The following is an 18,349-nucleotide window of genomic DNA, read 5'->3' as shown; positions in this document are numbered from 1 at the left end:
GGCTGTGCCAGTTGATGTAACACTAGCATTCACTGTGATCCCTTTTAGAAATGTGGATTCCAGTTCTCTGCCTCCAGTTCTAGTAAATCAGCATTTGCCATCTGATCACCTTCCTTCTTCCGTAATTGAAGACTAATTCCTGGGGCTGATTATCTGACTTCCTAAGGACGAGGTGGCCAGGATGACTTCTCAAAACTCCTTCCTGCTGTGATTCTATCCAGGCGCCACGCTGGATGGCCGAGTCCTCAGCAGGTGACTTTAGGGCCCCCGGGCTGAACTGGGCCACGGCCTGCATTGTCCCGAGGACAGGCGCACTGTCCAGGTCCCGTCCCCACGCCAGGGGCTGGGCCCTCAGGCCGTCTCACCCAAGCTCCTCAGCTGACACCCAGCCTTGCCTTTTGTGTTCTGTGAAGCAAGTTTCCAGTTAAGAAAAAGAGGCTAAAAATAATGATCATGTTTTTGTGCCAGATGTAGTTAGCGACCACAGTCTACCATTAAGTTGAAAAGTGAGTGAGCTCCCCAGCCAGAACGAGGCCACTGAGGAGCAGCAGCTGCATTTCCATTTGTTCTGAGTTCTTGGAATCCACCGCAGACTTTGCTGGTGAGCAGAAGAGTCGAGCAGCAGAGCCGCTCACCGACGTGAAGCCCGCTGACAGACCGTCAGATGGAGGGGGCAGTAATTGGTACTTGGTGCCTTGCTAACATTATTTTAAGTGCTGTTTGTATTTGGAAGCTAAGCCTTCTGTCAGGCCTGAAGAACAAATTGCTAATGTGTTGGTTCTTCTCGAAAGGCCCACCCCCAAGTCCTGTGCCTTCAGGAGGTGTGACGGGCTGGCTGCAGGGGTCTGGGTGCAGATGAACCTCCATGTGAAACCTGGGTGCTCACCTGCATATGCCAGCAAGTGGGTGTTCATTATTTTGCTAGATTCAAATAAATTTAAAAATAAGAGTCAAACAAACACCAACACCTTTATATTTTAATTCCCAAAACATTTTGTTGAATTTTAAGTGCCATCTTCAGTAGTTTGTGTGTGTTCTCATAATTATGAAGAATGAGGCTATATTTCCAGTACAGCATGCTTTTCTTTATTTTCTTATTATTATATTGAACCACCCAAAATAAGTATTTACTCGAATTTCCTTTATTGGTGCTACAGGCTAGAATCAATTCAGCCAGCTGCCAACCTGACGGCAGCCATCTTTCCAGTCACTGAGGACATCATCCTCAGAGGAGAGCAGAGTGGAGGGAAGCAGGAGAGCATATGAGTTCTCCAGTGCACTCAGGGGAATTCAGATCCAGAGGCTTCCTCCTCTAGTACATTCAGAAGCCCATGAGGCCCTTAAAGCAGCAAGCAATGAGGTGGTACTGGGTGGAAAGATTCAGGAGTATGATCTTGCTGTTGGGATGTCAAAATTATTTGCAAAATCGATTCCACTAAAAGATAGATTGGTTTCTTTTTTCCCCGATTGAGTTTTGCAAATGTCTGTTGAAAAGGGCACCAGTCTGCTGTAGCATTCGGGTACAGACTGAGCTGAGGTCTCCCAGCAGAGTGCCCTCTCTTCACCGTGGCCCCACCGGCCCTTCTCACCTGTTTTCTCGTGGGTTGTAGCGCAGCCCATGGGGTCCCTCCGAGTCATAGCTCTCATGGTAGGGGAGGTGGACCCACTCGGGCGGGTAGGTGGCCGTGCTGTACAAAAAGCACTGCACGCTGTCCCCCGGGAAGCCCTTGCCCTCCCACGTGAGCACCTCCACCTGCACCTTGGTGCGCTGGTACATGTCAGGGCAGCCTTCAAAGTCATCCAGGAAGCCCAGCATGTGCTCATCCACCCTGTAGATCTCGCCCAGCACACAGTGGCCCCTGCCCGGGAGGTGGAGCAACCAGGGGATGCTGTGTTCACCAGCAATCACCAGGGGGTAAGGCTTGGCCGTGCGTCCTCGGCCCTGGAAGGCTGCAAAGCCATTGGCGCAGTCCAGCAAGACTTTGTGGTTGGGCTGGCCTTGCTTCAGGGTGCCGTACACGAAGACAAGGGCCATCTGTCTGCAGGGGCTGCAGGAGAGAGGGTGCAGGCATGTCATGAAGTGGGAAGAACTGCCACCCCCGCGTGTGGGGTGCAAACTGTGTGGAAAGCGCCAGAGAGAATGTCCAGCAGGCGTTGTTGGCTGGCATTCCCTCAGGGCCACTCCACGGTGCTGACCATAGACACACTGAGGATGGGGACAGCTCCCAAACTTACCGCCCCCCCCCCCCCGCCTCCATTCCTTCTCTCCCTCAGTGGGGAGTGGTGGTCCCAGGGCCTCTGCACACTAGGCACGCAGTCTACCACTGAGCTGCATCCTTAGCTCTTTTAATTTCTTTTTAAATATTTGAGATGGGGGTCTCCCTAAGTTGTCCAGGCTGGCCTTGAACTTGTGATTCTCCTGCCCCAGACTCCCACGTAGCAGGATTACAGGCCTGCACCACTGCACCGGCTCCAATCAAACTTTCTTAATGGACACGAATTGGAAATTCTTACAATTTTCACATGTCATGAAAGATTTTGACTTTTTTTTCAGCCATTTAAAAATGTACAAGCTATTCTTAGCTTGCGGGCCTTTTGAAGTAGCGCCAGGCCAGACCTGTAGTCTGCCAACCCTTGGTCTGGAGAAGAGGCAAACGTTTGTGATTTCAACAATCTCTCATGCATTTGAGAGAACTTTTTGGTAGCCCTGATTTTCACTTTGGGACCTATTGGCCCCCAGAGCTAAGCTCAAAGAAACAAGACACCAGTCTGCTCTAACAGGAAGATGGGGCATGCCAGACACCTCTGTGCCACCTGCAGACTGACCCCTCCCCAGAGCCGCTCTGCACAGACCACCCAGGTCTCCTGGCTCAGGCAGCCCAACAAGCTCAGGGGGAGCCACAGAGTCAGCATGCAACAGGGGACCTCCTTCCTGAGCTGCCCACTGAGTGCCAGCAGCCTACCAGGCGTCACCTGACAGAGGCCACCTCTCTCAGGACCACAGGCCTGACCTCTTGATACCACAAACCTCCTCACACCCACACCTCACTGGCCCATCCCCCCTAGTGGAACAGCTTCAAGGCCAGAGGACACTTGAAAGGGCCCCAGCAGTGACCTGTCAGACACCTGCCCTGGTGAACAGCTGCTCCTGTGACCCTGCTCTTGACCACCATGCGGTGGGCACTGTGGTCCCAGGAAACGCCAGGCACCGTTACAGCTGCTTTCTTGGAGAAAGCAGCCCTTTCAAGACACACTTGTCTGTCCAGTGGGGAACAGCCTGGTTTCGGCCAAAGCCTTGTAGAACTTCCAGTTTCTTAAGCCACTAATTTTCAATCTTTTTAAAAGGACTTTGAAATTGGCACAATAAATATTTGTTATAGAAACATTAGGGATAATTATAAGCAAACGTATATGTAAAACAGTCCCCCGAATCCAGCCCCAGAGAGAGGGATGTTTTGGTACTACGTCTGCGCTTGGTCCTACAGGTAGGACCACAGGCCTAGCCACGGCACCTGTGCACTTCCTTCCCCAGGTCCCAGGAGGATGGTGCCTCACGGACTCACTGTGACTGCCAGCAGCCACCCTGCCCCCGGGGAAGGTAAACACTGACTGCTCACCTGGGTCTGGGCCAGACTGTTACCTAACGAGAGACTCCGACAAACCTGGAGATACACGTTGAGGAGGAGCTGGGCCTCTTCAAAGCCCTGCCTCTCAGCCCTCTGCAGGCTTCTTGGACAGAGGCCTTGGCGATGGGGCTCCCGGTGCAGGAGCTCAGAACACTTCCTGGGAGGGCTCGAGGCGGGGTTCAGCGGCACAGCACTGGCCTGGTGTGCAGGAGGCCTGGGTTCAATCCCAGCATAGCAAAAAAGAACCAAAAGGTGCATCGGGGGCCTGTAAATAGCTTTGCAAGAAAGTGCAACTCCCTGTCCATCCACTCCACAGAGGCAACACTCTGAGTCCTGTTGGATATTTCCACACTGCTGACTGCTACTCCTTATACTGCGGATCTTTCTCTTTCTTTCTTTTCTTTCTTTTCTTTCTTTCTTCTTCCTTCCTTCTTCCTTCCTTCCTCCTTCCTTCCTCCTCCCTTCCTTCCTTCTTCCTTCCTTCTTCCTTCATTCTTCCTTCCTTTCTTCCTTCCTTCCTTCCTTCCTTTCTTCCTTCCTTCCTTCCTTCCTTCTTTTTTTTTTGGTACTGGGGATTTAAGGGGTACTCAGCCACTGAGCCACATCCTCACCCCATTTTTGTATTTTATTTAGAAACAGGGTCTCACTGAAACGCTTAGCACCTCGCTTTTGCTGAGGCTGGCTTTGAACGTGTGATCCTCCTGCCTCAGCTTCCCGAGCCAATACTATTTCTTGATGCTTTAAATTATGTCTCCCTGGGCTGGGGATGCAGCTCAAGCGGTAGCGCGCTCGTCTGGCATGCGTGTGGCCCGGGTTCGATCCTCAGCACCACATACCAACAAAGATGTTGTGTCCGCCAAAAACTAAAAAATATTAAAAAATTCTCTCTCTCTTAAAAAAACAAAACAAAACAAAAAAACATGTCTCCCTTCTACCCTGAAGCAGATGAGCACAGTATAGAGCGCTGACTTTAGAATGGATCACCTGCTGAACTCCGGGGCCTCACATGGGCCTCACACGGGCCACACACTGTAGAGTAGATTCCTTAACCTGTCTGCGCTGACTCTTCATTAACTGTGGAAGGAAGCACTCAGCAGCCACCGTGGGGGGCGTGGCAGCCAACACACACGTGCCCTCCCCCCTGTCCCCAGTCCTCCCAAGAGACTCCGCACCTTTCTGGTCCAGTGCTCATCATTTCAGCCTGGGAACGGTGGCGACACCTCTCAGCTGAGACCGTAGCGCCCTGTGGTTAAATTTCCTCTCCTGGGCAATGTCTCTTCTTCATGAAGACTGCTTTGGGCTTGTCACCGTGGTGGGAAGCACCGTCAGAACCTGCTGGCTCCTGCTCTCCTCGCTGCTGCTTCCTGTGGGGCCTGCGCCTGCAGAGCCCTCTGCCCAGCCTGGCCTGGGGACACTGCTGACCCTCGCAGCCTGTGGCTCTCTGTGTTGGGGGGACCCTGGGCCCACTCCCTCGCTTTGCTGAGACTTCTCTTTCCCACCTGGGGTTAAAGATATGGCGGACGAAGGATTCTAGAGCCCCCAGGAGTGAGGGGCATCTCTAGCCCTGGTTCCTGCCGAGGCCGTGCTCTGGGGTCATGCGCAGCCTGCGGAACTGCATCTCCTTTCTGGGCTTCCGCGTTGCCCCTGGATTCTGAAATGAGGCTGGTGGGACTCCCTTTGGGTTCCTGGTGCTGGAATCCAGCCTGCACACTCTTGATCTTGGTCCTGAGGAAGGCCCTGCCTCTTCCCTCCGGTTCCTCCTGGGTCTCCCCATGTCCAGGGGCATGTCCTGGAGTGACCGCTGATCTCTCCTCCTCCGCTACAGGGTTTCCTACTTCTCCTTCCACTTCTGCTACTCGCCCCCCGTTTCTCTCCAGCGTCTTTTCCTCTCCTCCAGTTTGAGCCTCTTGCTCTTTCCCAGGCCCATGTCCTCCTCCTCCCCTGGCTGTCCTCTGACTTCCTCTTTCCCGTCGGTCTCCTCGAGGTCTCTTCAGCTGTCGCAGTCCTTGGCCAGCCGTTCACAATGACAGCTGAGATACTGTGGAAGTGAGACTGGAGTAGACAGGGAGCGAGCTCTGGGCCAGCTCCGAGGACAGACTGGGCAACTCAGACAGTAAAATCCCCACTTTGGCGAGTGTCACTCACAGCCACCCTCAGATGGGTCTGTGTTCCCAGTACCCAGGTGTTCCTGCCAAGCTCTCTAGGAGTGGCCTGCTGTCCTCCGCTGGGCCTGAGGGGAGCCTGGGGTCTCTGTCCTGCGCAGCCTCTCAGCCCTCCCTGTTCCCAGCCCTGCCCTCACACACCTCTGGCCTGTGATTCCGAAACACCCGTCAGCTGACACCTCAAGGCCTTCTCATTATGCAGGAACCTAAGATTAGGTTCTGGTGGTTCCAGGCTATGTCAATTACCACTCAATTCTGTTTTCTTTTCTTTCTCTTTTTGTAGTATGGGGGATTTAACTCATCACTTTTGTTTTATTTCAAAATTTTGTGGCATGCTTTCCTCTCTGGCCATATAGGTTGTTTGAGTAGTGTCTGAGTCTGTTTTGTGTTACTGTAATGAAATGCCTGAGGCTGAGTAACTTTATAAAGAAAAGATGTTCATTTAGCTCATTGTTCTGGAGTTTTGAGGGCCTGCACCTGGCAATGGCCTTTCTGCTGGCAGGGCCCTGAGGTGATACAGAGTACCACAGGGTAGGAGACAGTTCACACGTGTGGGTCTTTCCATGACCCTCTGGATTATGAAAGGTTATGATGTAGACTAGTGGGTTTTCTTTTTCACTCTTTGCCCCTCTCCCACTTCTTATTCCTCCCATTGCACGGCCCAGCCCCTCCTCAGGGACACGGTGTCTTCACCTTTGATGTGCAACAGACAGGAAGCAGTGGGATGGATGAGCACGTGGAGGATGTGGTGACAGGCTTCCCGGCTCACCACGAGCAACCAGTGAGGTCCACTGTGGGCACCAGAGGGAGGGATAGCGATGGCCAGAGATGTCAGGCAGACAGCAGGGACCGAAAGGGGACGCACCTCTGCTGCTGAGACAAGAGGAAGGGGAAGAGAAGGCCACAACTACAGGAGAAGGAAAGCCCATGCAGTGCAGGGGCAAGTTTGGCACGTGCCCAGCACATAGGGCAGACTTAATTAACCTAAGTTCCCTACATAAATGAAATCATGTCCCATTTGTCTTTTAGTGACTGCTTACTTCACTTAGCATAAGGTCCTCAAGGTTCACTCCTTCAGCCTGGGTCAGAATTCCTCCTTTTCAATCCTCTGTAATATTCCACCATATGGCTATACCACATTCTACTTATCCATTTATCTGCCGAGGGACACGCGGGTTGCTTCTAACTCTTGGCTATTGTGAATAGCACTGCTACAAACACGGGTGTGTAAATACCTCTTGGAAATCTTGCTTTGAGTTATTCTGGGTGTGGAACCATGAATTCACATGGTCAGTTTTTTAAGGGCCCGCCACCCTGTCTCCCAGCTGATCCACCCTGTTACATGCATGACCGTCAGAGGGCTCCAGTCTCTCCTCGGCCTTCCCAGCCCTTGCTCTGCGGCTGCTTTCCGATAGTGGCCATCCTAATAGTGTGAGCGCTGTTTCGTTGTTGGTTTTGATTTGCATTTTCCTATGGCTTAGTGACCTTGAGCATCTTTTCCTGTGCTCATTGGCCATCTCTCTTTTTTGGAAAAAATGTCTTTTCAAGTCCTTTACCCAATGTCTTAATTGAGTTGCTGGGTTTTTGTGGTTGTGTCTTAGGAGTTCTATTTTCTGGATAATAACCCCTTACCAGATATATGGCTTGCACTCATTTGCTCTAATTCCACGGGTTGCTTTTTCATTCTGATGACTGTGACCTTTAATACATGAAAACATTTTTGATGCAGTCCAATTCATTTTTAATTTAATGTTCTGTGGGTAGACATTAATTTTGTTGCCTATGATTTTTGTGTAATATCCAAGAAGTCACTGCCAAATCCAAGTCATGAAGCTTTTCCCAAATTGTTTTTCTAAGTTTTATACACTTAGCTCTAAATTTTGAGCTCTTTGATCTATTTTAATTTTTAAATATGAAATAGGGTCTAATTTCACTCATTTGCATGTGAGGATATCCAGTTTTCCCAACACCATTTATTGATAAACTGTCCTTTCCCCATTGAATGGTCTTGACACCTTGATGAAGCTCATTACTGTATACACAGGAATAAATCTATGGGTCCTCTACTCTGTCTCATTGGTGTAATGTCTATCTTTATACTATTATGTCACCATTTTGATTACTGCAGCTTTATAGTAAATTCTGAAATCAGGAAGAATGCAACTTCCAATACTGTCATTTTTTAATAGTGTTTTTTCTTTTGGGGGAGACTTGAGATTCTGTATGAATTTTAGGATGGAATTTCTTATTTCTGGTGGTTTTGATAAGGATTGTGTTATGTATGTTGACTACTTGAGGTGGTATCGACATTCTAACAATATTATCTTGCAGATCACAAATATGGGATGTCTTTCCTTTTGTGTCTTAATTTCATTTAATGTTTGATAGTTTTCAGTGTACAAATCTTTTACCCACTTGATTAAGCTTATTGGTTTAGTTCATTTCTAAGTATTTTATTCTTTTTGATGCTAGTCCAATGGTTCATTGTTATAGACTATAAGAATACAGCTGACTTGTGTTGATTTTGTATCCTGAAACTTTACTGAATTCACTTATTCTTTCTAATAGGTTTTTTTTTTTTTGGTGGAATTTTTAGGTTTTTTTAATAGACAAGACGATGGGGTCTACAAACAGAGTCAAGTTCACTTCTTTCCAATTTGGATGGCTTTTGTTTCTTTTTCTCACCCGACTGCTCCAGCCGAGTCTCCTACTACCGTGTTGGGTGGAGGTGGTGAAAGCAGGCGTGAGGGCTTTGTTCCTGATCTTCGGGGTGAGAGTGGTAAGCTGGAGGCTTTCCACAGATGACGCTGCTCTGTTGAAGTCATTTCCTTCCACGCCTAGTTGGAGCGTTTTTACCAAGAAATAGCACTGAATGCTGTCAGATGCTTTTTCTGTATCAGGGTTTTTCCTCCGTTCTGTAATGTAGCATATCACGGTGGTTAAAGTGTATGTGGTAGGGGAGCACACGGGATTGAACCCAGGAAAGCTCTACTTCTGAGCTTTTTAAAATTTTGAGACAGGGTCTTGCTAAGTTGCTAAGGCTCACCTCAAAATTGTGATCCTCCTGCCTCAGCCTCCTGAGTTGCTGAGATTACAGGTGTGACCGCTAAGCAGGCAAAGTGATGGATTTTTGTATGTTTACCCACCCTCCTATTCCTGGGGTAAATCCCACTTAACCATGAACATGATACTTCTAATGGATGGTGAATTCTGTGGGCTCTGTCCTCGTAAGGATGTGGCATCAGTCCTCATGGGGGAGTTAGTCTGCAGACCTCTTCATGTCCTTGCCGGCTCTAGTCCTAAGGTCATGCTGGCTTCCTGGAGTAAATCTGGATTGATTTCAGGAAGACTGCGGCTAGTTCTTTAAGTATTGGGTAGAACTCACCAGAGAAGCCATCTGGGCCTGGGCTTTTCCTTTGGGGGAGTGTGGGGTGAGCACTTCTCTCTCACTCTCCTCAGCAGCTGTCGGTGGTGACCTCTTCCGCCGTCTGGCTGGGGTTCTGGAATCCGGCTGCTCCACCTGGCCAGCCCTTTGGTTGCAGGTAGCTGTCCACACCCCTCCTGTGGCCCTTTTTATTTCCGTAAGGTTTCTGGTGTTAGTTATTTGGTCAACTTTGCCCTTCTTTTCCGTCTACTGACTCCTATTTTATTGTTTTCCTCTGTTCTCCGTTTTGTTGATCTCTGCTCTAACCTTTACTGTCCCTTTACGTCTCCCAGCTGGGGCTTTAATGTGCCTTCCTTGCTGTCACGTGCAGCCATTTCCAAGGCTGCTGTGAAGATCGCAGCCAGTGGGACACATGAGAAGTACACTTCAGTGTCCAGGACGACGCAGAGCGTGCCTGGGTTCCTGGGCCTGGGACAGCATGGGAACCCTGCGCTGACCAAGCGGGCCCCTTGGGCCACACATGGGAAGGGCCATTGCCTGAGAGTTGTGGGAAGGTACTGCGTCTTCAGCCCTGGGCCTCCGGCACCCCGGTGCTTCCCACCACCCTGGTGATGGCGAGAGTCTTGGATGAAATACAAGAGCCTGGTTTAATATAGAACAGACGGGGCAGCTTAGGTGCGACTGGTGGGCTTTTCCAGAGCAAGAGCAGGGCTGCTGTTCAGATCTGGTTTAATGTGAAGTAGAGGTCCCCAAGCAGCCTGAACAGTGACACTCAAGGAGCAGGGTTCTACAGGACCAGACACCACATGGGCCCAGCCCCGCAGAGCCACATCAGATGGGGTGGCCCAGTGTTCTGTGGTTAGATGTTTAAGGACACAGTGCACTGTGACAACGGCAGCCCTAACTCTAAAGCCACCTCCACCACCCAGGTCTGGGGGAGAGTCTGTCATGTTTCCCTGTGAGCCAGTCTCTATCAACTGCCTACTGTGTGCCAGGCACGAGCCCCGGATGCAGCCCATTCCCTCCTCCCTGACCTCCTTACTCCAACTGCCTTCTTTAGCAAGATCTTACAAAAAGATCTGCTCCCTGCATTCTTGATCAAGCCTCTAGAAATATAAATGAGTACCTAGAAGTGGGAGAGGAAACCAAGCCATCTGGGTACAGGCTATGGTCTCACTGCTTTGAAGCAACAGTGCTCAGAAGAGGACACCACGCAGGAGGATCGTGATGAGCCCCAGAACGTGACCTTCTTCTGCAGCAAATGATAGCTTATTCCCAAACAAGAAACCAGGCAATAGAAGTTAACCTTCTTTTCTAGGAAATACATCCTTTATAATGTAACGTTAGTTTGAAAACATGGCTGCCTCCTGCAACAAAAATCGTTCTGCATTTCTGGCTTCTCTCCTAAGAAAAACATCCTTACCTTTTTTGATTATGTTTTGAACACACAGAGATCCTCAGGAAGCAACCTGTCCCTGTGGGATGGAGAAAGGATCAGAGTTAAGCACCGAAACAAGCAATTAATTCCCATTAGAGGATTAAGGCACTCATGTTCGCTTTGAATCAGAAAAGCAAATTGTGGACAAAATGGTGTATAGCCAAGAGGTGGCTTGTCATGGCTAATAAACTGGAGAACCAAGGAGCACCCCAAGTGCACCCCGAGGCCAGAAGCGGGCAGGTCCTGTCATGGGATAGGATCCCTTTCTCTTTGTGATACTGTAACAAATACTGGGAGAAAGTACAGTTTGTGGCATATGCTGCTGCCCTTACTCTAACAGATGTGGCCGTGAGGAAGTCTGAAAGCCTGTGTTCCCACCCGTTAGGCCTGGATTACACCTCTTACCACTGAAACAGAATCAAAGGCAGTCTCACGCGGGACAGCACAACATACTGGGCGCGAGAGCTGCCTCCTGGTAAACTCTCAGGGCGGAGGTGTGCTCTGCCTGGGGACTGAGGAGCCCAAAGCTGAACCTCTGTCCCAAACCCAGCTGGCCAGGAACACTGCGACCATCCAGGGGTCAGTCTGGAGGTGGAATGGGCTCAGGGAGCCTCGAAAAGTTTGAGTTCAGCAAAATCTGGCTGGTTTAAATTGTCAATATTTTTTAAAAAACAAAAATCAAAAAAACCCCTCATGGCAACGCGCCTCTGGCCGGCACCGCTGGACACGCTGTCACTCGCTTGGCAGTCCCTCGGGAAGCGCAGGCCATCTATCGTTTCAAATTTCATCACTGAAGCAGAAATGGAGAGGATCCAGTCTCCGTGTGATCGTGGATCCGCCTGCTTCACTTCCCTCCTAGCCACCTGGTGGCAAGAGTGTAAAAGGCAGGACTTCAAAGTTGATTAGACAGTTTACAAAGGACACTATTTCACATGCCCGTCCACCCCCAAATCACACCAGGTGAGCTGCACGAGAAAAGGGCTGATACTTCCTTATTCTTGACTTGCCAAAGGATTTTAAAGAGTCACTGCTTTCTCACAAAGTGACCTTTACGAAAGGTGCCTCAATAAAGTGTCCCTTCTGTTTGTGTTCAAATTCAGACACAAGGAAGCAGGAGGAAATCCGTGCACTGTCCCTTCCAGCTCTTCTCCACGGACAAACCCATCAGGCACCGTGCCCGCTGTCGGCAGTAGAGGGACAGGTTGAGGTGGCCAGCAGCTCTGCCCCTCACTGCAGGCTGGGGGCCATGGGCTGTCACCACAGCCTCTGGCCAGGGAACTGCCCAGCACAGAGCTCACCTGTCCTTTCACTTGCGCCTCCTTAGCTCCTGTTATTCGCCATCTTGTGTCCAAGCTGCATCCCGCAGAGTTCATGCAGGGCACAGTGGGCGGAGCTCAGGCCACCCTGTCCCAACTGAACACTCAGTGCCAACCACTGCCCTAGTCCTCAGGTGACCAGCAGCTGCTGTGTGCTGGGCATCTGCCCGGAGCATGCACACAGGTGACAGGGTGCTGGAAACGCAGCAGGCGGCACTGCTGGTGGCACGTCCTCTCCCGAGAGGACTTTCCGCAGAAACCCCGTGGCCTCTCAGTGCAGTCTCTTCCCCTCCCCCGTGGTCACACTGCTTCCCAGGAGAGGAGGCCGGGTGTCTGATATAGTTACACATTAATTCTTCAGAAGTCTCTCAGAACTGTAGGAAGCAGGTGAAAAAACAAAATGCCGTGAACTTTAAACTCGGGCCTGGCCTGCGAGCACCAGGGGTCTGAGGTCACCCTTCCCTGCGGCCTGGCGCCGTGCCAGGCAGGGCTGCGGCGCATCCTGTGGGCGCTTTGATGCTTTCATCTCCCGCTCGCCAGCCTCTCTCAGAAAGTCAAGGGCTTCCTGCTGCAGCCGGGCCCCACCGGCCCCTCTGGGTGCCCCGGAATGAGGCTGGCAGAGCACCCCCTGGCTTCACTGCAGGCCGGTGGACACCACGCCTTCAACCCAGAGGCTGGGCCCCCGCCACCCTCACAATCTAGGGAAACAAACGGTGCTTTAGGGGGTCCTAGGAGCACGGCCTTTGGCAACCGTTCCATGGGATTTTACTCTTGGTTATGATACACAGTGTCCCAGACCCTAACATGACCCAGGGAGCTGGGCCTGAAACAGAGGGCTCAGTGCTCAGAGGGGACGGCACAGATAGCTCTAGCTATGAAGTGTGATCTAGGACCCACAAGACCCATCTCAGTGGGCAGTGGGCAGTGGGCACTCCCTGCAGGGCCGGGAGATGGTGACAATCGATCCTGTTCTAGGTGGTTCCATGGGGCAGCCATCTGTCAGTACCTCCTCCTGTATGCCTAATCTGGGACTTTGGTTGAATGCAAAGTATATCCCCAGAACTTTTAATTTTTTGTTGTGAGACAAGGTCTCACTAAGTTGCTTAGTTGCTAAGTTGCTGAGGCTGGTCTTGAACTTGTGGTCCTCCTGCCTCAGCCTCTCCAGTAACTGGGATTACAGGCATGCGCCACTATAAAGGCTTTTTTTTTTTTTTTTTTTTTTTGGTGCTGGGAATTGAACCCAGGGCCTTGTGTATGCAAGGCAAGCACTCTACTGTCTGAGCTATATCCCCAGCCCTGAATGCAAAGTAGAGCTCAAAGAAAACTGACCTATAAATAAACGCTAAAAGAGCTCAGGAAAGGCAGGCAGGTTGCAGGCTGCTCGGGCTCGGTCATTATTACCAGTGTCAATAGTCCAGCACACTCCTCAGTCCCTGATCAAAAGCAGACACTCAACATATTAGATTAGGGTTTCCACAGAATCTGAATATTTTCAAAGTACTTCTACAAATAGTGATGGTGGCCTCTTAGGCTCAGTCACTTTCTAGAACCCAACATGCAATAAACAAAACAATACAGACTGCTCTGTGTTTACTACCTGGGTTCACAGAAGAGTGGCAGAGTCAAGGTCAGTTGCTCAGAGGTATGGACGAGGGGTGCATGGGACGTCTGTGGCCCTGGACACTGGGGCGCACAGTCAGAGCCTCTGTGCCCATCCAGGGCCCCGGCCCTGCTGGCTGTTGATCAAACAGTGATTTTCCACACTTGGCTACTAAGAGACACAGCACATGGTTGGTCTATTTTCCAGGCTGCTTTCAACTTACTTGCTGGCAGTTGCTCAAAGTATGTTTATTGAGCCTCGAATCCCTTGACTGGCTGGCCTGAAACAGGACTGACTGTGTACTGAAGTACTATTTAAAGGGATTCTTCAGAGACTTCTTATGCTCAGATTAGCATAGTCCTTATTTTATATGTTTCTTAGGTGAGAAATGGAGAGTTTTGGAAAGCAAACTCATATTCAGGTTAAAAAAATCCAGAAGAACAATTATAAAATATTACACAAAGTCATTCTCTTCTCCTTGAAGTGATTTGCTAACAAAACATTCTAGAAGGATAAGAACCTGACTCACTGCCTAGTACATGCAATCAGGAGCTAAAGGGAACTGCAAACCCAACTGACCGCAATAAACCAACAAATGAGCTGCACAGTGGTCACCTGGCCTCTGCCAACAGCAACCAGCCGGTCAGGAGTCATCCGAACTCCATTTTCAATGGGCCTGGAAATCAGGATTCAATTCTTTTGGTAGCAATGACACATTTATGTTTCTCTAAAAATATCATTAAAGCCAGCTTTAAATGCTCTGGAAAGACATTGACTACCTACAAGGAATCAGGCAGGAGGCAGCAGATAAAGAGAAACACAAACCTGGAAAAGGTGAGTGCCCACGGTAGTACACCCCCAAGGAAATGAGAGCCCCCCCATACCCCGCAAACTGCTGGTTCTCACACACAAAGCTCTATTTTTAAACACTAAAAAATTAAGCCTTTAAAAATATAGAAGCTAGAACTCAAAATTAAGCCTGATGGGCTCTTGGACTAATTGCTATCCCCAAAGCATTCAAATCCTTTCTGTGCTTGTATAATTACCCCAAGTTAAATTCAATTAAAACTCTGATTTACAAGAAGGGAGTCAGGGAGGAAATTAAGGGCACATTACTGAACAAGCTTTTACGTACTATGCATCAAGGGGAATCATTTACTCACATTCCTGAGTCCTCACGTTGCCCCTGGTACTATTCACTGTCAGAAGCCTGAGCTCTGAGTCCAAATCTGATCTATACTGGGGCTAAGCAAACTGGACCCACCCAGCAAACTGAATCTGACCCTATCATACCTATATACAACTATGTAGAGCTTTTTGTGTGTGTGGAACTGGAAGTTGGACCCAGGGTGCTCTACCACTGAACCACATCCTATTTAAACTTTCTTTTGAGGGAGGTCTTGTTAAATTGCTGAGGCTTGAACTTGCATCCTCCTGCCTCAGCCGCCCAAGTAGCTGTGAGTAGCTGTGATTACAGGTCTGGCCACCATGCTGGCTGGATCCCACTTGAGCTCTATCAAGTGGGAACAGTGACAAAAGGGGGGACAGGGGACAGGGGTTGGGATGGAGGCTGGAGCCAGCACACCAGTTCCTCAAGCTTAAGCCCCCTGGCCTCTCTAGTATTGGGGTGGGTTCCAGGACCCACCTAAATATTAATAAAAACCCCATTTTTGTATATACTGGACTATGAAAAAGCACTTAAAGCCAATGTGGAGTCCACTCCGGACCACAAAATCCCTTGTTAAGAGGTAAACCCCCTTTCCTGTGTCATGGTTATATAGGGACAAATGGCAGCTCCCCTCAGTTTATGAACTTGTTCAAATAAATCTTTTTCAAAAACAACAGCACAAGATCTTTGTTTTTCTTTCCTTTTTTTTTTCTTTTTAAGAGAAAACCCTCTATTCAGTGAATTTCTGGATTGCATAACTCAGGCATGGAGGCATGTGAGGCATTTAACTTTTTTTTTTTTTTGTCTATAGGAGCTCTGTCATTTCCCTGCCCAAACTACTTTCTTTTTGGTGGGGGGGCAGGTGTGGTTACTGCGGATTGAACCCAGGGGCAGTCTACCACTACATCCTAGCCCTTTATTAAAAAATATTTTTTAGTTGTAGAGGGACACAATACCTTTATCTGTTTATCTTTGTGTGATGTTGAGGATGGAACCCAGGGCCTTGCACATGCTAGGTGAGCACTCTACCACTGAGCCACAGCCACAGCCCCACTCTAGCCCTTTTTTTATTTTGAGACAGGATCTTGGTAAGTTGCCCAGGTGGCCTTGAGCTTGCCATCCTCCTGCCTCAGCCTCCAGAGTAGCTAGCATTAAAGGCATATGTCACCACTCCCAGCCCCAAACTACTTTTTCAATTAACAAACAAAATTTGTACAGGTAAACAGGAAGAAGGGACTCTCCCCTCTGCCTCTCAGCTGTCCAAGCTAAGCAAACCTCTTCTGTCCCACTTGGGATCAGTCCACACAGCCCACAAGGAACCTGCTGGCCCCTTCCTACCCCTTGGCTGGCACTGACAGACTTCACCTCTATCTCAGTAATTCCCCCAAAAGAGGAAAAGTGACTACCCAGAGGGCATGCCTCACAAACCACGTACTTTTGGGGGGTTAACCAGAGGCCCAGTTGAAGGCCTTAAATGTTCAGCTCTTTACTCCTCCCTAGAAACCCAGCTCTGCATCCGCCTGCACCTGGTACTGAGGTGGTAAAGGAAGGAGCAGAGAAGGGGCAGGACGCATAGAGAGAATACTCTGATCCCTTAGAAGTTCAACGTTTCTCCTCCAAAATTCACGCAAACCTGGCATTGTTTTAATACAACAATGATCTCCCTATTTTCCAGTTCAGGGATTTCTCTCCCTTCTTCCTATTCCCGCATTTGAAATAAAGGTCACTTTCCAGGAAGTGGGCCCCTTCACAGAGGCAAGCCCTCCTCCCCAGCTGTCGGTACCCAAGGGGGAGAAGAGGGGCTGTCTGACCAGGAAGCTCCTGAGGTGCCCTCCCACCGATTCTGTGGGCTCTGCAAGAGCCCTGACCCCAGCTCGCAACTCAACTGGCTGCAGGGGACCCTTCTCCTCCATGTACAAAGCCAGGTATGAATGCAGCCCAACCCAGGTCTTTCTTAAGACTAAAGAGAGCCAGGTGGATGCTGAGTCGTTTGTGGATTCCACCTCATCGCCCTCACCAAGGAGGGACATCCCTATTTGTACATTACAATTGAGGAATATAATGAATAACTTCACACCAAGAAATTCTACAATATAGATGAAACAGAAAAGTTTTCTAAAGGCAGACACAAAAGACCAAAGCTTATTCCAGAAGACGCGTCGACCTGAACAGCCCTCTACCTATTCATACGCCTTCACTCGGTTTAGAACCTGTGCATAGAGGCACATGGCTTCAGAGGTCATTCCTACCCCTGCTTAGAAACTTAGGAGGAAATGACACCAGCATTACACAAAATTCCCAAAACTAGAAGAGGAAGCCACACTCATAATTCCGTGTGTGTGTGTGTGTGTGTGTGTGTGTGTGTGTGTGAGAGAGAGAGAGAGAGAGAGAGAGAGAGAGAGAGAGAGAGATACTACGGATTAAACGGATTAAACCCAGGGCACTTTACCACTGAGCTATAACCCTAATCCTTTTAATTTTTTTAAATTTGAGACAGGGTCTTGCTTAGGTGCCCAGGCTAACCTTGAACTTGTGACCCTCTGTCACAATGGCAAAAGTTTGACATCTACAGTCGAGGGGAGAGATAAAGAATGTCCGTGTGCTTCTTCCCTTTTCAATGTTTTATTTACTCAAATCATATCATACAATATCACTCTATAGGTTCTTAATCAAAGAATGATAATCCTTAATGCTGGGCATTACAACAGACATAATCAATTCAAAGCAAACAATTCTAATTAATTCTAAGCACTGAAAACATACTCAATCAAGACAGACCTATTGCAGACATTCCCTCTGCACGTCAAGCTTAAATGCTAGATTTAAAATCTTAAGTCCAGCAGATGCACACTCACTCAGACCGCAGCAACCAGGTCAGGAACCGATAGAGGCTTCTCCTGGGGTGGAGTTGAGTTGATGGCTGGCTGAGGAGATGGTCATAAGGAGAAGTCCTTTTCTCACCAGAGTCAAGAGGCTACTGTGGAGTTTGAGAGTGGTGAGGACAGACGGATGAGAACAGTTAGGATGTCAGTCCAGATCCTCATCAGGCTCAGGCTTGTGTGCATCAGTGTTGGCTGGCTGAATGTCTGCTCATTTGCTCCATCATTTATGCTAATTTTTGGGGCTTCTGACCACCCTTTCAATCCTTATCAGCTGTTACCAGGTTTCTCAGTGACATCTTTCATTCTGAGGTCATCTAGTCTGGTGGTCTCTGCCCTGAACTTTTGCCTTTTGCCTTTATCAGGGTGAAGGCAAATGACAGAAACTTCACTCTGAGTTTTATCAGGGTTGTGGAAAGTGACTTATTTTATCAGGCTGTGCCTGATGACCATATTGGAGGGCTCCGTAGGTGTACCTGGTAGGGAGTGCAGTTTTATTTCAAAATGGAGTTACTTAGGCTAAGGCCCTTCTTAAGTTAAGGCCATCCTTACACCCTCATGCCTCAGTTCCAAAACTGCTGGATTACAGGTGTGCATCACAACACCTGGCTTGCTATAAGTTCTGAAGAAGTAAGCACTTAATTCCACTTATGGTTCCAAAACCAAATAAATACATTGGTACAAATGAATGAGAACTACAGGCTACTATCATAAACATAAATGCAGAAGTCTTCTACAAATATTAGCAAAGTTGGGGCTGGGCATGTGGCTCAGC

The 18,349-nt window shown here is 49.1% G+C and overlaps 1 protein-coding gene across 6 annotated transcripts in view; it reads right to left on the bottom strand.

Annotated features, from left to right (window-relative positions):
* Positions 1 to 104: 104 nt before the first annotated feature.
* Positions 105 to 18,349, bottom strand: part of GGACT (gamma-glutamylamine cyclotransferase) — a 34,244-nt gene continuing 15,999 nt past the window's right edge. The window contains exons 2-7 of one of the 6 annotated variants that reach the window (XM_081297725.1): positions 17,551 to 17,672; positions 11,910 to 12,301; positions 10,597 to 10,648; positions 9,174 to 9,357; positions 4,799 to 8,703; positions 105 to 2,048 (exon numbers count right to left, since the gene is read on the bottom strand). In XM_081297725.1, the coding sequence (XP_081153851.1) occupies positions 1,586 to 2,048; positions 4,799 to 4,821 (486 nt within the window). In that variant the 5' untranslated portion in view covers positions 4,822 to 8,703; positions 9,174 to 9,357; positions 10,597 to 10,648; positions 11,910 to 12,301; positions 17,551 to 17,672 and the 3' untranslated portion in view covers positions 105 to 1,585. The other 5 variants (XM_081297727.1, XR_014022470.1, XM_081297728.1 and 2 more) reach the window with 5 other exon arrangements.

This window comes from Spermophilus citellus (genome assembly GCF_964194105.1).
Source record: "Spermophilus citellus genome assembly, chromosome: 1".
Classification (NCBI taxonomy): domain Eukaryota; kingdom Metazoa; phylum Chordata; class Mammalia; order Rodentia; family Sciuridae; genus Spermophilus; species Spermophilus citellus.
This window is presented reverse-complemented; position numbering and strand designations above follow the sequence as displayed.